This window comes from Vulpes lagopus, chromosome 1 (genome assembly GCF_018345385.1).
Source record: "Vulpes lagopus strain Blue_001 chromosome 1, ASM1834538v1, whole genome shotgun sequence".
NCBI lineage: Eukaryota > Metazoa > Chordata > Mammalia > Carnivora > Canidae > Vulpes > Vulpes lagopus.
Genome location: NC_054824.1, coordinates 120,791,801 through 120,809,187, shown reverse-complemented (window position 1 = coordinate 120,809,187; position 17,387 = coordinate 120,791,801). Strand labels below are relative to the sequence as shown.

The 17,387-nt window shown below is 35.3% G+C and overlaps 1 protein-coding gene across 9 annotated transcripts in view; it reads right to left on the bottom strand.

Moving 5' to 3' along the window:
* RBBP8 (RB binding protein 8, endonuclease) overlaps positions 1–17,387 on the bottom strand; it is a 102,842-nt gene that overhangs the window by 62,857 nt on the left and 22,598 nt on the right. For all 9 annotated transcript variants that reach the window (XM_041754547.1, XM_041754540.1, XM_041754573.1 and 6 more), the window contains one exon: positions 2,194–2,236. In XM_041754547.1, coding sequence (XP_041610481.1) covers positions 2,194–2,236 — 43 coding nt within the window. The remainder of the gene's footprint in view (positions 1–2,193; positions 2,237–17,387) is intronic.

The window sequence follows — 17,387 nt, the reverse complement described above, 5'->3', positions numbered from 1 at the left end:
CAACACAATAAATACATTTTATAACTTTAAATCTCAAATGACTCAAAATATTTTCACCATTGAAAAGAAGTGTATTTATTTCTAAGTAAAACAAAGATGTTTCCCCTTTTTTATTTCAAGTGGATTAAAGAGAAATTTTACTTAAGCAAGAAAATGATCCTGTTTTTCTCTTTTGACACAATTTCAAAATATTTATTTTTAGAATAACTCTTATTGGAAGAATTTACATTTAGAGTTTTCTTCTGCAATTCTTCAGATAATTCTAACATACATAAACATAAGGTGATACCATCAATACTAACTAAAGTACACTAAAGAGCTGGAGTTTTTAATATCCCTATTGCCCACAGAAACAGAAGGTAATTTGTGCCATAAAAGGAAATCATGCCTCAAAAGTTGCACTGGCAACTACTCTCTAAACTGTAGGAATAGGGCTAGTCTAACTATAGTGACATTTTTGGTTGCCTGTCCAACAGCTATTTCTTTCTCATTCCTTGCTAAAAGAATGCTGAATTTCTTAAATATGCAACAGCTGCTTAAAGAGAAGATGATCTCTCCAGATTCAGGGGATGAATATTAATTTTTAATTTTTTTTAAATGTTCCATTTTAAAATAATTTCAGATTATAAGTAAGTTATAAACATAAAACAGAGTACCTGTATATCTATCACTCAACCTCTCAAAATGTTAACATTTTGTGTAACCATGATACAATTATGAACATCAAGAAATGAACACTGATACAATACTCTAAACTAATCTATAGACCTTATTCAAATTTTGCCTATTGTCTCTCTAATGTCATTTTTCTGGTCCAGGATCTAATCAAGGACCCTACACTGCATTTCATGTCATGTCTCCTTCAATCTGGGGCAGTTTGTCCAACTTTGTCTTTCACAGTCTTGACATCTTTGAAAAGTACTGGCCAGTTAATTTGTCCTTCGACTTGGGTTTTCTGCGTCTCCGCATGACAAAAAATGGGCTGGAGTAATGTGCTCTTCTTAGTGCATCAAATCAGGTGTGTGAGATTGACATACCATATTTCTAGTTAACTTTCAGTTTGATAGAGATGAAATTTATAATTTTATATTTCTGAATTTCAGTCATCTCCCAAACATGATTTTCTAGGTATGAAAGAAACTTTCCAATTTTCATTTTCAGATTATAATGGAGAAAAACAACTGGGTGTGTTTTGATGGGTGGTTGTTAACTTCAGATTTTGGTTAGAGCCTTAGAAGCTTTAGGAATATGAAGTAACGGAGGCCCAATGGTATTTATACACTATAAAGCAAATGCAATATTAGTCACAATGATATTAATTTTGTTATGAGCAATAATATTCTATGACTCCATATGTTTCAGATTCCCAGAATGTGGAAGATGTAAAGAACCATAAATAAGATCTGCTTCTGACTTAGAAAATCAGATCTGATTCTAGGCTTAATAACCAAAACAATTTAAGGGACTCTGGTAACTTCACACTGGTTAATAAAGGGGTCTCATTTGTTCCCATTTCCTTTTTTTTTTTTTATGATAGACAGACACACACACACACACACACACACAGAGAGAGAGGCAGAGACACAGGCAGAGGGAGAAGCAGGCTCCATGCACCGGGAGCGTGACGTGGGATTCGATCCCGGGTCTCCAGGATCGCGCCCTGGGCCAAAGGCAGGCGCTAAACCACTGCGCCACCCAGGGATCCCTCCCATTTCTTTTATCAGTTCAGAAATCCCAGAATTATTCTTCTCCCTTCTTGCAGTCCAGGTGTTAATCACAGCTGAGAAAAGAATGTCATTAATAGATCAAAAATGAAAAAAAAAAAAAAAAAAAAGATAAAAAATGAATGTCTAGACCAGCTCTCATCTTAGTACTTCATGGAAAAAAAATTATATATACATACAAACTTATATGTGTGCACATATAAAAATTATATTAAAATATAAATACATGCAAATATTAACTAAGATATTATTCAAAATTAAGTTATTCTTTTTACCTTAGAATTTTCAAAAATTCATTGTCAACTATCCAAGGTCCATGCTGTAAAGCTAATTTCTTATAAATAAGACACTGAGGTTAAATAGAACATCAGTGTCAATTGCTTTAAAAATAAGAAATCAGTGTTATTTTTTTTTTTTTTAATTTATTTTTTTTTTTTTTAAGAAATCAGTGTTATATACTGATACTTACAAAATTCGTTCCTTTTTCAGTTTGGTTACTTTTACTTGTAAACCTGAAAAAGAAAAAAAAAAAACCCACAGTATTTTATTTATACATTCATCATCTCCAAAGCAGTTGATCTGAGTTTCTTTATGAGTCTAATGCTACACTATTAAGTCACTCAACTCTGGGCTCTGAATAATGAGCCAGGTCCCATTAGTTTGGAGAGTGTATTTCCCTTACTTGTACCCTGAGGTCACAAAAGTATATCTGCAACATTACTGCTTTTAGTCTACTATGTGACAGCTAAGTAGAATGAAATTTTCTCCACCTAAAGTGAGTTACTTCCTTTATAATAGCAGGGGCAAGCATATAATTAGAGGTTCACTATAAACGAAGGTCTATGTTCTGACATAGCCTAGGTATTTGCTAACAGTAATCGTGCTTATGTAGGCTCAAGTCTTCTGGGATTAAAATAGATTGTGGCAGGAAGTCCTGGACAGGGAGCAAAACTGCTTACACTAAAGTACTTAACAAAGGACACTCAAGATAGCTGTTCTATGTATTTTTAATTTTAATGGAATCTGACATGAAACACAAGAAAAGATCTCTGCCTATGGAACTCAAGTAGTTATTGTGAAGAAAGTAGACTGAAGGGCACTGAAATTGCAAAGAAGGATATGAACAAAATAGGGTGACATTTCTAATTTTCAGAAATAATAATTAACAAGAGAAAAACAATCATTAAACAAATATGAAAAGCTATCCAACATTACTAACAACTAACTATAAATTCAAACCAAAACAATTACTTAGCAAAATTATGATCATAATACCTAATATGATAAAAGTGTTATGAAGCTATACTCCTATACTTTGCTGGAGATACTACAAATTTGATACAATTCTTTTGGAAAGCAATTTAGCAATATGTAATAGGACTCTTTCATCAAGATCTCATTTCTTAGATTCTAACCTACAAATATAATCCAAACCAGAAAAACTTATAGTCACAAAGGATATTGAACAATTTAAAGCAATATAAAATGCTTAAAATAGGGATATGTTTAAGTAAAATATGATATAAACACTTGATGGAATAATACAGTTATCAAAAGCATTAGGTAAAAAAAAAAATGTCTGTTTAGCAACACTAAACAATTTGGTTTTCTATTTTCTCTATGACCTCTATTTTCTGCAATGTGATTATCATAAAGGAAGGAAAAGGTTTCTGTGTTTACTTTTTCTGATTCCTAAATCAATCTTTATAGTATTTTACAATTTTCCCAATTGTGGATACAAGTTTTACCTCCAGGAAATGTTCAATTGATACGATACAATTTTACTTATTTTTACAGCTTAAAACTTGAATAAACAAATATTATGAAAAGTAAAAAAAAGTTATAAATAATCAACCGTTCACAGCAGCTTTATTCATAATAGCCCCAAACTAGCAACAACTCAAATGTCCTTCACCAAGGCAACTGTTAAAAAGAAAAAAAAAAACTGGTGCATACTTACAGCACAATGGAATATTCAGCAATAAAAAGCAATGAACTACTGATACATGCAACAACTTGGATGGTTTCCAAGGAAATTATGCAGACTGAAAAAAAGCCAATTTCAAAGAATATATCCTATGTGATTGTACTTATGTAACATTCTTGAAAGGAAAAAATTATAAAGAACAGATTATGCGTAGCCACAAACTGGAGGGGTAGGGATAGGAGACAGGGGGTCAGGAACTTTAAAAAGCAGTGTGAGAGATCTTTGGTGGTAGTCACAGGATCTATGTGATTGAACTCCATAGAAAACACGGTGCACACACATATGAGTGAATGCATATAAAATTAGAAGAATCTGAATAAGGTTGGTAAATTGTATCAGTGTCCATCTCTTGGTTGTGCTATTATACTACAGTTATAAAAGATGCCTCCCTGGGTAAAGAGTACAGGACAATTCTTGATATTATTTCTTACAACTTCATGTGAAACCTACAACAAGCTAAAATAAAAAGCTAAAAAAATTTATGGAAAAAGATCAGCCCCAAGAGTTGGAAGACCATTAAAATATGAAACATAATAAGGGGACGGGGTGGCTCAGTCATTTAAGTGTCTCCCTTCAGCTCAGGTCATGATCCCAGGGTCCTGAGATCGAGCCCCACATTGTGCTCTCTGCTGCAGGAGTGTGTGTGTGGGTGGGGGGAGCCTGCCTCTCTCTCTCCCTCCCCCTCTGCCTGTTTTTCCCTAAGCTGGTGGTTCTATCGCTCTCTCAATCTCCCTCTCAAATAAATGAAATCTTAAAAAATAATAATAAAGGAAAATATTTTAATGTTAAGGATTAAAATTGGTACGATTTTTTAATCTTTTCCATTTGTCAAACAAATTCAGGTAACGACAAACACATGAGAACCTGAAATTACTTTAGTAAATCATCAAATCATTTTGAAGAATTAAGAACTTATGACCTGATTAGGCCAAAAACTGAAGTCAGCAGTTTTTCATTCTTTTTCTTCTCAAAGTGTGTGAAAATTTACTTATTGATAGATTTTCTTATTTTTAATTTTAGCTGACTTCTAAAATTCAGTGCAGCCAAACATGAAGTGGATTCTTGCCATGGCCATTTTAAGAAAAGAAACAATGAGATAGAAAATCCACATAAACATCAAAAGAAAATTCTTGGGAAATATGGAAAGAGTACTCTTTTATCTTACAAGCATTCAACACCTGTGAGGCATTTGTTCTGTCACGCAGATCAGCCCTGAAACAGGTTTATGTATGTATGTATATGTGTGTGTGTTTAAATTTTAGCATTTGCTATTCATCAAGTCAATTAGGCATCTACAATTAGAACCCCTATAAAGTGTGCTTTAATCCTGCTCCACACCCATCGGAAGGAATGAGGCTATACAACAATGCAGCTCCTGTATGAACAGGTAGTCTGTTCGGCAAAGTATTTGGGATTGTAACACTGGCAACCTGAGATACCTATTGAGGAAACAGCATTCACAAGACTAAGCACTGTACTACAAATTAACCCTACACTGGCTAACATATGAATATTAGAAGAAATGAAAGAATTAAGGGCCCATATGTATAGTTATAACAATGATACAAATTTATAAGAATTTAGAAATGAGGCAAGAATTTATTATAAACAAAATAAAAATCACTGTTAATTTTTTACTTATGTTAGTTGTCTACCCAGAACAATCCATATATGGTGTACGTATATTGATTGAGTCACTTTATTGATTTATTTTTAAAGATTTTATTTATTCATTCATAAGAGACACAGAGAGGCAGAGACACAGGCAGAGAGAGAAGCAGGCTCCATGCAGGAAGCTTGATGTGGGACTCGATCCCGGGACTCTGGGATCACGCTCTGGGTCAAAAGTAGATGCTCAACAGCTGAGCCACCCAGGCATCCTCATATTGTTACTTTAAAACAAGTTACTTATGGTTTTGAATAAGCCTAATAATACTTTTCTTGACAAATAGTGGTTTTGTGTATATAGCTCAGGCAATTTAATTTCTACCAAAATATTACTATTAGTATTTCTGCAAAGGCCCTAATAAGTTATTTCAATACCAATATAAAATCTTGACTTTATAAGATGTTTTATTTGGTCTTAAGATTTAATTATCTCAAAATGGATAAGTTACTTTCTGTAGACCCAATTGAACTTATAGATGTTAACACAAATGGAGAAATAATAGATGTGAGAGCTGCTGATAGAATTCTTAACAATGAGTATGACACTGATGTCATGGACCAAAATTGCATGCAATTCCTTTCACTGTTTATTTATATAGTCTTAATATAAATGTTATCTTTTAGGAATTTTTGACGAAACATCTGAGGAAATAAATGAAATAGTCCAGAACTGAATCAAGTAATATTTATCCTGTTGTAAGAGAACCTCTACAGTTTCCTATTTCTTTTTAAGTAATCCTCACTCAACATGGGGCTCAAACTCACAACCCTGAGATCAAGAGTTTCATGTTCTGACTGAGCCAGTTAGGCGCCCCTAGTGTTTCCTATTTCTTCAAAAGGGGTTCCAATTTTGTCCTGAAAAACCTGCCTAGTTTTCTAAGAAACTGATGTTCAGATTTACTAAAACATTATTAGATGAGATGCTGACAATAGAACCCGGCATGGATAAGAGACTATTTATTAAAATGGTGCCATTCTAAGGTGCCTCTATACCACAATGGGTGTAGAGATTAATTAAAAATGAAAATCTGGGATCCCTGGGTGGCGCAGCGGTTTAGCGCCTGCCTTTGGCCCAGGGCACGATCCTGGAGACCCGGGATCGAATCCCACGTCGGGCTCCCGGTGCATGGAGCCTGCTTCTCCCTCTGCCTGTGTCTCTGCCTCTCTCTCTCTCTCTCTGTGACTATCATAAATAAATAAAAAAAAAAAATTAAAAAAAAAATGAAAATCTTTAAAAAAGTAAAGAAAAATAAAATTCTGAAAAATAAACATTCTAACTTCTATTTTATTACCTGTGCTTTTAAGTAAACTTGATACTGAAAGATTTAAAAAGAAAAAAAAAAAGATACTGCACCCAAATACTTCATTCAAACCTTTAAAATTTAACAAATTCTGAAATTTCTATTAAATCATATTAAAACATAAAACATGCTCTAACAAATTATCAGTAACATTTATCTGTAACAACTTGTTTTTGACCTGATAGTAGCAGCATTTGCCACAAAAGGAACACAAAAACAATAAAGGGAACAATCATTAAAGGATACAATTATCCTAAGGATACAAGATATAAAAACTCAGTCACAAATGTTTCCAGAATTTTCCAACAAAAATGGTCTCCTTTACATATTGTTTTTCAACAGAGGTTGACTTTATTCTTTCCCAATTTAAAAAGAAATGCATGTAGCTTAATACATTCTTGTGATTAATGTACAAACTGTTTTGTATATGGCATGTTTTAGTTACCATTTTATCATGTTTTGGTCAAATGAGGGAAAAAAACATCTTAAGATACAGTATGGGTATTCAGATGCATGTAAGTGCCTATGGGTGGGTAGACTTCCTTGTGTATCTAAGTAAAAATTATATATTCAAGTACTCTCGTTCAAAACATTTCTTTTCTCTCTTTTTAAAATTGACACAAAGGTTTAAAAGTAATGAGTCAATTTTGATTCCTATATATACTTCAAAACCTGCAAAGTCTGGACAAGTCCATGTTTGATGTCTTTCAAATAGCCTCTTATACTGGTTTCTCCAAGTGGATCCCCCACTTTTAAAAAAAATTAAGTACCCTTCAGGCATGTCTTTGATCTTATCACACAGTTGGAAGATCTAATTTTATATGGAACTATGTGGAATACATTGACAAAGAACTATAGTTTAAAAAGTCTGCTTTCAAAAAGAAAAAAAAAAAGTCTGCTTTCAGCAAACTTGCCTCATCTAACCCCCAATTTTTGTTTTAAAGATGTATTTATTTATTCATGAGAGACACAGAGAGAGAGGCAGAGGGAGAAGCAGGCTCCTCACAGGGAGCCTGATGTGGGACTTGATCCCAGATCCCGGTATCATGACCTGAGCCAAAGGCAGAGGGAGAAGCAGGCTCCTCACAGGGAGCCTGATGTGGGACTTGATCCCAGATCCCGGTATCATGACCTGAGCCAAAGGCAGGCGTCAAACCACTGAGCAACCCAGGCGTCCCTAAACCCAAATGTTTTAAAATAACATTACTTTTTTTTTTTTTTTTTTAAGATTTATTTATTCATGAGAGACACAGAGAGAGAGAGAGAGAAAAGCAGAGACACAGGCAGAGGGAGCAGCAGGCTCCATGCAGGGAGCCCAATGTGGGGACTCGATCCCAGATCTCCAGGATCAGGCCCTGGGCTGAAGGCGGCACTAAACCGCTGAGCCACCAGGGCTGCCCTAAAATAACATTACTTTTTTAAAAATAGTACTCATTCAACACCTTTAAGAATCCAAAATGAAAAAAAAAAAAAATGAAAAAAAAAAAAAAAAAAGAATCCAAAATGATTCTGAAATTGGAAAAAGTACCCTGATTAATCTAGTATTCTAAGGTACCAGAAATTATCTTCTCATCAATTCACACATATATCTAATACCTACCATTCATAAGACACAGATATTAGCTAAACATACTAAAAATTGTTATATTCCTCTCAATATTTTCAGTGTATACAAACTCTCTCTCTTGGGAATGTGATGAGTATTGGGGCATAGCTATGAGCACACAATTGAAAATAATTATTGCCATATAATATTTGTGAGTTTTATATGTTTTATAATCTGATGAATATGGCATGTTGTTTCTTATAAAAAGTGTATTATTTATTTTCCTGACTCTTCCTCATCATAAAATAGGTATCTTCTGAAGACCCTGAAACACTGAGGAACCTGAAGAAGAAATCTGCCAAATATTTTATCCCTGTTAAATTAAGATCCTAAAAATAAAACTGGCCCAATTTTATTTTTATTTATTTAATTTTTTAAAAAATATTTTACTTATTCCTGAGAGACACAGAGAGGCAGAGACATAGGCAGAGGGAGAAGCAGGCTCCCCATTTGGAACCCGATGTCCACATCAATCCTGGAACTCTGGGATCACACAGAAGCTCAACTGCTGAGCCACCCAAGCATCCCCGTGGCTCAATTTTAAATGGGCATATATAAAAATTCTAAAATGATTATGCACAACATGGAAAAGCAAGTAGAGTTTAAATGAAATAACAAAAATAAGTCAGATATAAAACACTATATACACTGATCACAACAATACAAGTGACATAAATTTCTTTTAAAACTAGGAATGAGGGGCAGCCCAGGTGGCTCAGCAGTTTAGTGCCGCCTTCAGCCCAGGGCATGATCCTGCAGACCCAGGATCGAGTCCCATGTCAGGCTCCCTGCATGGAGCCTGCTTCTTCTGCCTGTGTCTCTGACTCACTCTCTCTGTCTCTCATGAATAAATAAATAAAATCTTTAAAACAAACAAACAAACAAAAAAACTAGGAATGAGGGATGCCTGGATGGCTCAGCAGTTGAGTGTCTGCCTTTGGCCCGGGGTGTGATCCTGGAGTCCCAGGATCCAGTCCTGCATCAGGCTCCCTGCGTGGAGCCTGATGGGTAGTAAAGTATTTCAGCATTTTAAATAAATATAAAATGCTGATATTTTCATGTTATGGGATTTAAAATACTGATGTTCATGAAAATATTCCATTGACCAAGCTATAAACTATGTAATTCATTCATATATCATTTTTTTTTTACTCTGTGCCAAGCACTCTTACCTACAGAGATGTAAAGATGAGTAAGATAGTTACTCTGCCTAATAAAAACTTATGATCTTCTTCAAACCAGTTATAAAACAACAGAAAGTAATTATTTGAAGGATAAAGAACTTAACTTTATGCCTGAAGACAGCAGAATGCTAATTCTCTATCAAATGTTTATTAGTAACTAACTCAACTACATCTGGTCCTATTTAAATTACTTCAAAGTATTGTATTTGCTTCACTTCCAGGTCTCAAAGAGTAATAACTTTTATAATATGCAGCAGTAACACTCCCATAATAAACTTAAAGCTGTTCTTATTGGTAAACCTATGTGATACAGTATGAGAAACCAAAAAGAAGATATTGCAGCTCTTTATCAGAAATTGGAAGACTGTTTATTCCTCCCCAGTTTTAAAAGTAGTGCATATAGTGGATTATATTGATGCTATTAGGATTACAAAGACTCTCTTGTATGTGACTTATTTTTGCTATCATTTCATTATGCAATCATATTGTATAAACATTTTCCTTAAAAGAAAAAGAAGGGATCCCTGGGTGGCGCAGCGGTTTGGGGCCTGCCTTTGGCCCAGGGCGTGGTCCTGGAGACCTGGGATCGAGTCCCGCATCGGGCTCCCTGCATGGAGCCTGCTTCTCCCTCTGCCAGTGTCTCTGCCCTCCCCACTATGTCTATCTTTAAAAAAAAAAAAAAAAAAATACAGAACCCCAAAACCCACTGTGTCTTCTTCACTGCTGTATTCTCAGCAACTCCTATCATTCCTAGCATATAATCCAATTACTACTCCCTGAATGAATAGGAAGTCAGTATTAAAACTCAGAATTGTTCCTCAATGTTTTACACTAGATTTTCTGGGAGAAAACCGTATAGTCAAAAGAAGAGCAAATTAATTTTAAAAATTCATATTTATCCTTGGACATATGACCATGAGCATAGTTCACTTTAAAATTAGATCTTTATCACTACAACAATTTTGAATTTCCATTTTTTAAAATATTTGAAGTTAATTATCTGCCTCAGTCAACTAAACAGCTCCAAGAAATTGGGACGAGAAAGGCCAACAATCCTAAAAAGTGAGCAATAAGGTGTGTAACAATTCATAAAAAGTGTTATAAATTCGTAAAATTGTTATAAGTTCATAAAAATTCTTAAAAAATATAAATCACCCTTAAACATAAGCAGACGCTTAATCTCATAAGAGAAATACAAAAATAACATATACAGTAATCAAATATAACATGAAGATGTCTTTTAGATTTAGACTTGAACAACCAACAATAAAGACACCTTAGATAATTGTAGAAATTTGAACTCTTTCATCTATTAGATATTAGATGTTAATAAATTGTTTTGTTAGTGTGATAACAGATTTATTTGGTAAAAAAAAGCCTACGGGAGGGACGCCTAGGTGCCTCAGCAGTTGGGCATTTGCCTTTGGCTCAGGGTGTGATCCTGCGGTTCCGGGATCGAGTCCCACATCGGGCTCCCTCCATGGGACCTGCTTCTCCCTCTGACTGTCTCTGCCTCTCTCTCTCATGAATAAATAAATAAAATCTTTAAAAAAAGAAGCCTACTGGAAATACATACTAAAGTGTTTATAGGGATCCCTGGGTGGCGCAGCGGTTTGGCGCCTGCCTTTGGCCCAGGGCGCGATCCTGAAGACCCGGGATCGAATCCCACGTCGGGCTCCCGGTGCATGGAGCCTGCTTCTCCCTCTGCCTGTGTCTCTGCCTCTCTCTCTCTCTCTCTCTCTCTGTGTGTGACTATCATAAATAAATAAAAAAATAAAATAAATAAAAAAAAAATAAAGTGTTTATAAATTAATTATGTCAGAGATGCCAAAATGGCTGACTGAAAGAGGGATTGAAAAGTAAATGGAATACAAGTAAAATAAGACTGGCCATTTACTGATGATAGTTCAAGCTGAGTGATTAAGTATATAAGAGATTATTATACAGTTTTCTTTACTTTTATATATAGTATTTCCTAAACAAAACAGAACAAAATATTTTAAACTTTATTTAAAAAATTTTTTTAAAGATTTATTTATTCATGAGAGACACAGAGGCAGAGACATAGGCAGATGGAGAAGCAGGCTCCCCATAAGGAGCCCCAATGTGGGATGATCCAGCATCCTGGGATCATGCCCTGGGCCAAAGGCAGATGCTCAACCTCTGAGCCACCCAAGTATCCCCATTTTAAACTTTAAATTAGAAAGGAACATAGAAGAACTCAAACACAAAGGATTATAAAAGGGAGCCTGGGTGGCCCAGTTGGTTAAGAGTCTGTCTTCAGCTCAGGCCATAAACCTAGGGTCCTGGTATTGAACCCGATGTCGGGCTCCCTGCTCAGCAAGAAGTCTGCTTGTCCTTCTTCCTCTGCCCCTACTCATGCTCTCTCTCTGAAATAGGTAAAATCTTAAGAAAAAAAGAAAAAAAGATTATAAAAGTGGTTGCCAGTTTGTGTTGGGGTATAACTTTTTTTACTTTGTGTTTCAATATTTTTAGGAAAAAGTTTAAGCTAAAAAAAAATCAATACATAAAACAACAATAAGAAAATTGATACCTGGACTTTTATTTTATTTTTAAAGATTTTATTTATTTATTTGAGAGAGGGAGAAAGTATGTACTCGAGAGAGCACAAGCAGTGGAGAAGGAGAAGCAGGCTGCCTATTGTAAAGGAAGCCTGGACAGCCTGGGTGGCTCAGAGGTTTAGCGCTGCTTTCAGCCCAGGGTGCGATCCTGGAGACCCGGGATCGAGTCCCATGTCAGGTTCCCTGCATAGAGCCTGCTTCTCCCTCTGCCTGTGTCTGTGCTTCTGTCTCTCTGTGTGTCTCTCGTGAATAAATGAATAAAATCTTAAAAAAAAAAAAAAAAAAAAGAATAGAAAAGAAAAAAGAAAAGGAAGCCTGATTTGGGGCTTGATCCCAGAATCCTGGGATCATGACCTGAGGTGAAGGCAGCTGCTTAACTAAGCCACTCAGGTACCCCAATACTTGGATTTCTAAATGAAATTACACCCTAGTTGGATGAGCAATTCTATATGCTGAAAGAGGGCTTTAATAGAAACATGAAACAGAATGATCAAAGAATGAGACTAGAAGAGTAAGGGATACTTGTATAGTAGAGGTAGTTGAACTCCAACCTTTCATAATAAAAAAAAAATTACAGAGCTTTTAATGTTTATTTCAGCTAGGAATGAAAAAAACTACAATTAATAAGTAAAGACCTCCAACAAAGTTACAGGATACAAAATCAATACATAGAAGTCAGTTGTGTTTCTATAAGCTAACAATTAGAAAAGGAAATGAGGGGTGCCTGGTTGGCTCAGTCAGAAGGGTATGCAACTCTTGACAGAAAAGTATGTGACTCGAGATCAGGGTTGTGAGTTTGAGCCCCATGTAAGGTGTAGAGATTACTTAAAAAAAAAAATTAATGAACTTATAAAGAAAAAATAAATGAAGGAAACAATTCAATTTACAGCAGCATCAAAAAGAATACTTAAAATAGACTTAACCAAGGAAATGAAATATTTAGACAAAGAAAATTACAAAATATTCCTTAAAGAAATTGAAGAAGGCAAATTAAATAGAAAGACATGGCATGTTCATGGGCTGGAAAACTGAATACTGTTAAGATGTCTAAAAGACTACTCAAAAAGATCTATAGATTCAATGCAATCTCTATCAAAATCCCAGTGAGAAAAAAAAAAAAAAAAAAATCCCAGTGAGGATTTTCTTCTTTCTTTCTTTCTTTCTTTCTTTCTTTCTTTCTTTCTTTCTTTCTTTCTTTCTTTCTTTCTTTTTTTAGGATTTTTGAAGTAATAGAAAAATGTCTTAAATCCACATGTAATCTCAAGGGACTCCCAATAGCCTAAATAATTTTGAAAAAGAACAAAACTAGAGATCACATACTTCCTGATTTCAAAACTTAACTAAAAGTTACAGTAATCAAAACAGTGTAGTACTGACATAAAGACAGAAGTGGAGACCAATGGAATAGAATACAGAGCCCAAAAGTAAACTCTCATATATATGATCAAATGGTTTTCGACAATGGTGCCAAGACCATTCAACGGGGAAATGGTCTTTTCAACAAACAGTGCTGGGAATACTGGATATCCACATGTAAAAGAATGAAGTGTGACCCTTACATCAGATACAAAATGTAACTCAAAATGGATGAAAGAAAAAAAAATGGATGAAAGATTTAAACATAAGAGCTAAAACTATAAGATTCTTAGAAGAAAACAGGGGAAAAGCTAAATGATAGATTTGGCAACGATTTCTTGGATAAGACACCAAAAGTACAGGCAACAAAAGAAAAAAACAGGTAAATTGGGCTGTATCAAAATTTAAAAGTTCTGTGCATCAAAGGACACAATGAACAGAGTGAAAAAGCAACCCACAGAATGGGAGAAAATATTTGCAAATTATATTATCTGATAAAAGATTAATATCCAGAGGCACCTGGGTGGGTCAGTTGGTTGAGTATCCGACCCTTGATTTTGACTCAGGTCATGATCTCAGGATTGTGAGATTGAGCCCTGCTTCTTACTCCATGCTCAGTGGGGAATCTGAGATTCTCTCTCTTCTCCCTCTGTTCCTCCTCTGCCCATGCATTCTCTTTTTTTCTCCCAAATAAATAATCTTTTAAAAAAGATTAATATCTAGAATATATAAAGAACTTCTACAACTCAACAACAACAAAAAAACAAACCTGATTAAAAAATAGGCAAAGGACTTGAATAGACATTTCTCCAATGATACAGAAATGGACAATAAACACATGAAAACATGTTCAACATCACTAATCATTAAGTAAATACAAAGCAAAACCACAGTATCACCTTACATCCACTAGGATAGCTATCACTATCAGAAAGAAAAAAGAAAGAAAGAAAGAAAGAAAGAAAGAAAGAAAGGGAAGTGTTGGTGAGAAAATGGAGAAATTATAATCCTCATGCACTGCTGCTGAGAATGTAAAATGCTACCATGGAAAAGAATATAGTAATTAAAAATTAAAAATATAATTACCATATAATTAAGCAATCCCATTTCTAGGTATATACCCAAGAGTTGACAGTAGGATCTTGAAGAGATTACTTATACACTCATGTTCAGAGCAACAATTATTCACAATAGCGAAAGGATGGAAGTAACTCAAATGTCTAATAATGGATGGATAAGCAAAATGTGGTATATACAATGGAATATCATTCAATCTTAAAAAAGAAAAAAATTCTGATGCTACAGTATGGATGAACCTCAAAGACATCATGCGTATGAAATGAGCCAGTCAGAAAAAGACTGTAACATTCCACTTTTACAAGGTGTTTACAGTAGTCAAAATCACAGAGATAGAAAAGTGGCTGCCAGAGGCTGGAGGCAGGTAAATGGGGAGTTATTGTTTAATAGGTATAAAATTTCAGTTTTACAAGATGGAAGAGCTCTAGAAATGGATGTGGTGATGGTTGCACAACATGATGAATGTAATACCACTCAACTGTGCAACTGAAAGTGGTTAAGATGAAAAACTTAATGTATATTTCATGACAATATACTTTTTTTTTTTTTATTCCTGAAAGACACAGAGAGAGAGAGGTAGAATCAGACAGAGGGAGAAGCAGGCTCCTCATAGGGAGCCCAATGCGGGACTTGATCCCCGGACTGGGATCACACCCTGAGCTGAAGGCAGCAGACGCTCAATAACTGAGCCACTCATGCGTCCCCCTCATGACAATTTTTTAAAAGTAACTATCCCCATTCTTCAAAAAGAGATAGTAACTCTCCCTTGAGATAGTAACTATCCCGTGCCAAAAGAGATAGAAGATAAGAATTTTCTAAGATTTCTTAACCATTTAAATTTTCTCATGTTTACTTTGGCTATTCTTTTTTTTTTTTTTTCTAGAAATTAGCAGTTTACAAAAATCATAAAGAGGAAAATAAAAGGAATCAGTATGTGAAACCTCTGTTACGAATTTTTTTTTCTGTTACGAATTTTTAATAGTATCTTATTGTATTTAGCTGGGATGGTGGTCCACAGCAGGCATTGATAATATAATGGTGCTGCTTCAGAAGGATAGCATTCTAATATCTAACACATAATCACTAACACACATTTTCTTTACTATGTGCCAGAAACTCTCCCCAATGCTTTACATATATAAAACTATTTAATACACTATGAAGTAGCTATTATTAGTATCTTTATTTTGTAAATAAGGAATCTGATGCATCATAAAGTTAAATAACTTGTACAAGGCCACTACCTTTGAATGGTGAGATGGCTTTCAAATGGCATCTTAGATGGCAGCCTCCATCCAGAACTCACAGACTTAACAAGTATATCTCTTTCTCAACACAGCACTACTCCCAAACCATAGAAATAGGTGTTGTAGGATTTACACTAAATCCTAAAGGCAAAGCATGATAACAATCCCTTTAGTACATACTGTTTTACATAATCGGAGCTTATCTCCCTTTCTAGCATTATCTCTTATCCACCTGCACAATAAACTCCCATCTCCTGCCTCATTCCCTCTGTGGGCTATACCAACCTGTCTACAGTTTCTTGATTAAAATGAGGCCATTGGGATCCCTGGGTGGCTCAGCGGTTTAGCACCTGCCTTTGGCCCAGGGCGCGATCCTGGAGTCCCAGGATCGAGTCCCACGTTGGGCTCCTGGCATGGAGTCTGCTTCTCCCTCTGCCTGTGTCTCTGCCTCTCTTTCTCTCTCTACGTCTATCATGAATAAATAAATAAAATCTTAAAATAAATAAATAAATAAATAAATGAAATAAAATAAAACAAAATAAAATAAAATGAGGCCATTAACTACCAAACCTTTGCATATGTTGTTCTCTTGACTTCATTCGATTGTAAAGTCTGGTCTGACAGTAAATCTCACATGCACCCCTGTTCTTCCTTTGTGTTCCCAGATAACAGGGTACACTACAAAATCCCTTAGAACTATAACTATATATGATTCATTCTTATTCACAAGTTATGGCAGATGGCAAGTGCACCCCTTCAATAAGTGTCTCCCAAGTACACTGGAGGCATGCAAGAATACTTCTGGGGCTCATGTTTCAGAACCTATTAATTAATGATGAGTCCATTATGATGAAGTTCTGCCAGAAACTACATTTACCACAGGAAAAGTTCCAACACCTAGATTTAGGTGGATCATGTTTTAATGGCACCTCAGCATAACGTAAAAGCTGCAAAGCACTCTACTATTAAACCTATAGTTGGGATCCCTGGGTGGCGCAGCGGTTTAGTGCCTGCCTTTGGCCCAGGGCGCGATCCTGGAGAACAGGGATCGAATCCCATGTCGGGCTCCCAGTGCATGGAGCCTGCTTCTCCCTCTGCCTATGTCTCTGTCTCTCTCTGTGTGACTATCATAAATAAATAAAAATTAAAAATAAATAAATAAACCTATAGTTACAGCAAGAAACAAATGTAATACCATGCATTTCTCATGCATCGAAAAAATGTATTCTGTTACAGAATCAGATAGATAATAATATTACACCTTGAGTTTACCTTTGTATTTTTAAAAAGATTTTATTTATGAGAGCACAAGCAGGGTGAGGGGCAGAGGGAGAAGCAGACTCCCTGCTGAGCAGGGAGCCTGATGCAGGGCTCAATCCCAGGACTCTAGGATCATGACCCAAGCCAAAGGCAGAGAGATGCCTAACTGAGCCAATCAGGTGCCCCTTGAGTTTACCTTTAATTGAAAATTGTTTTATATGGAGTACCTTATAACACAATCACAAATAATATTTATATATTCATCCCAATCAAATACCTCAATCCTCTGCACACTCACTGTACATTGTATAAACCTTTTAGCTCCTATTTCATTACACTGTAATTATCTGCTTATATAACTATATCTCTATTAGACTTCAGGCTCTTTTTTTTTT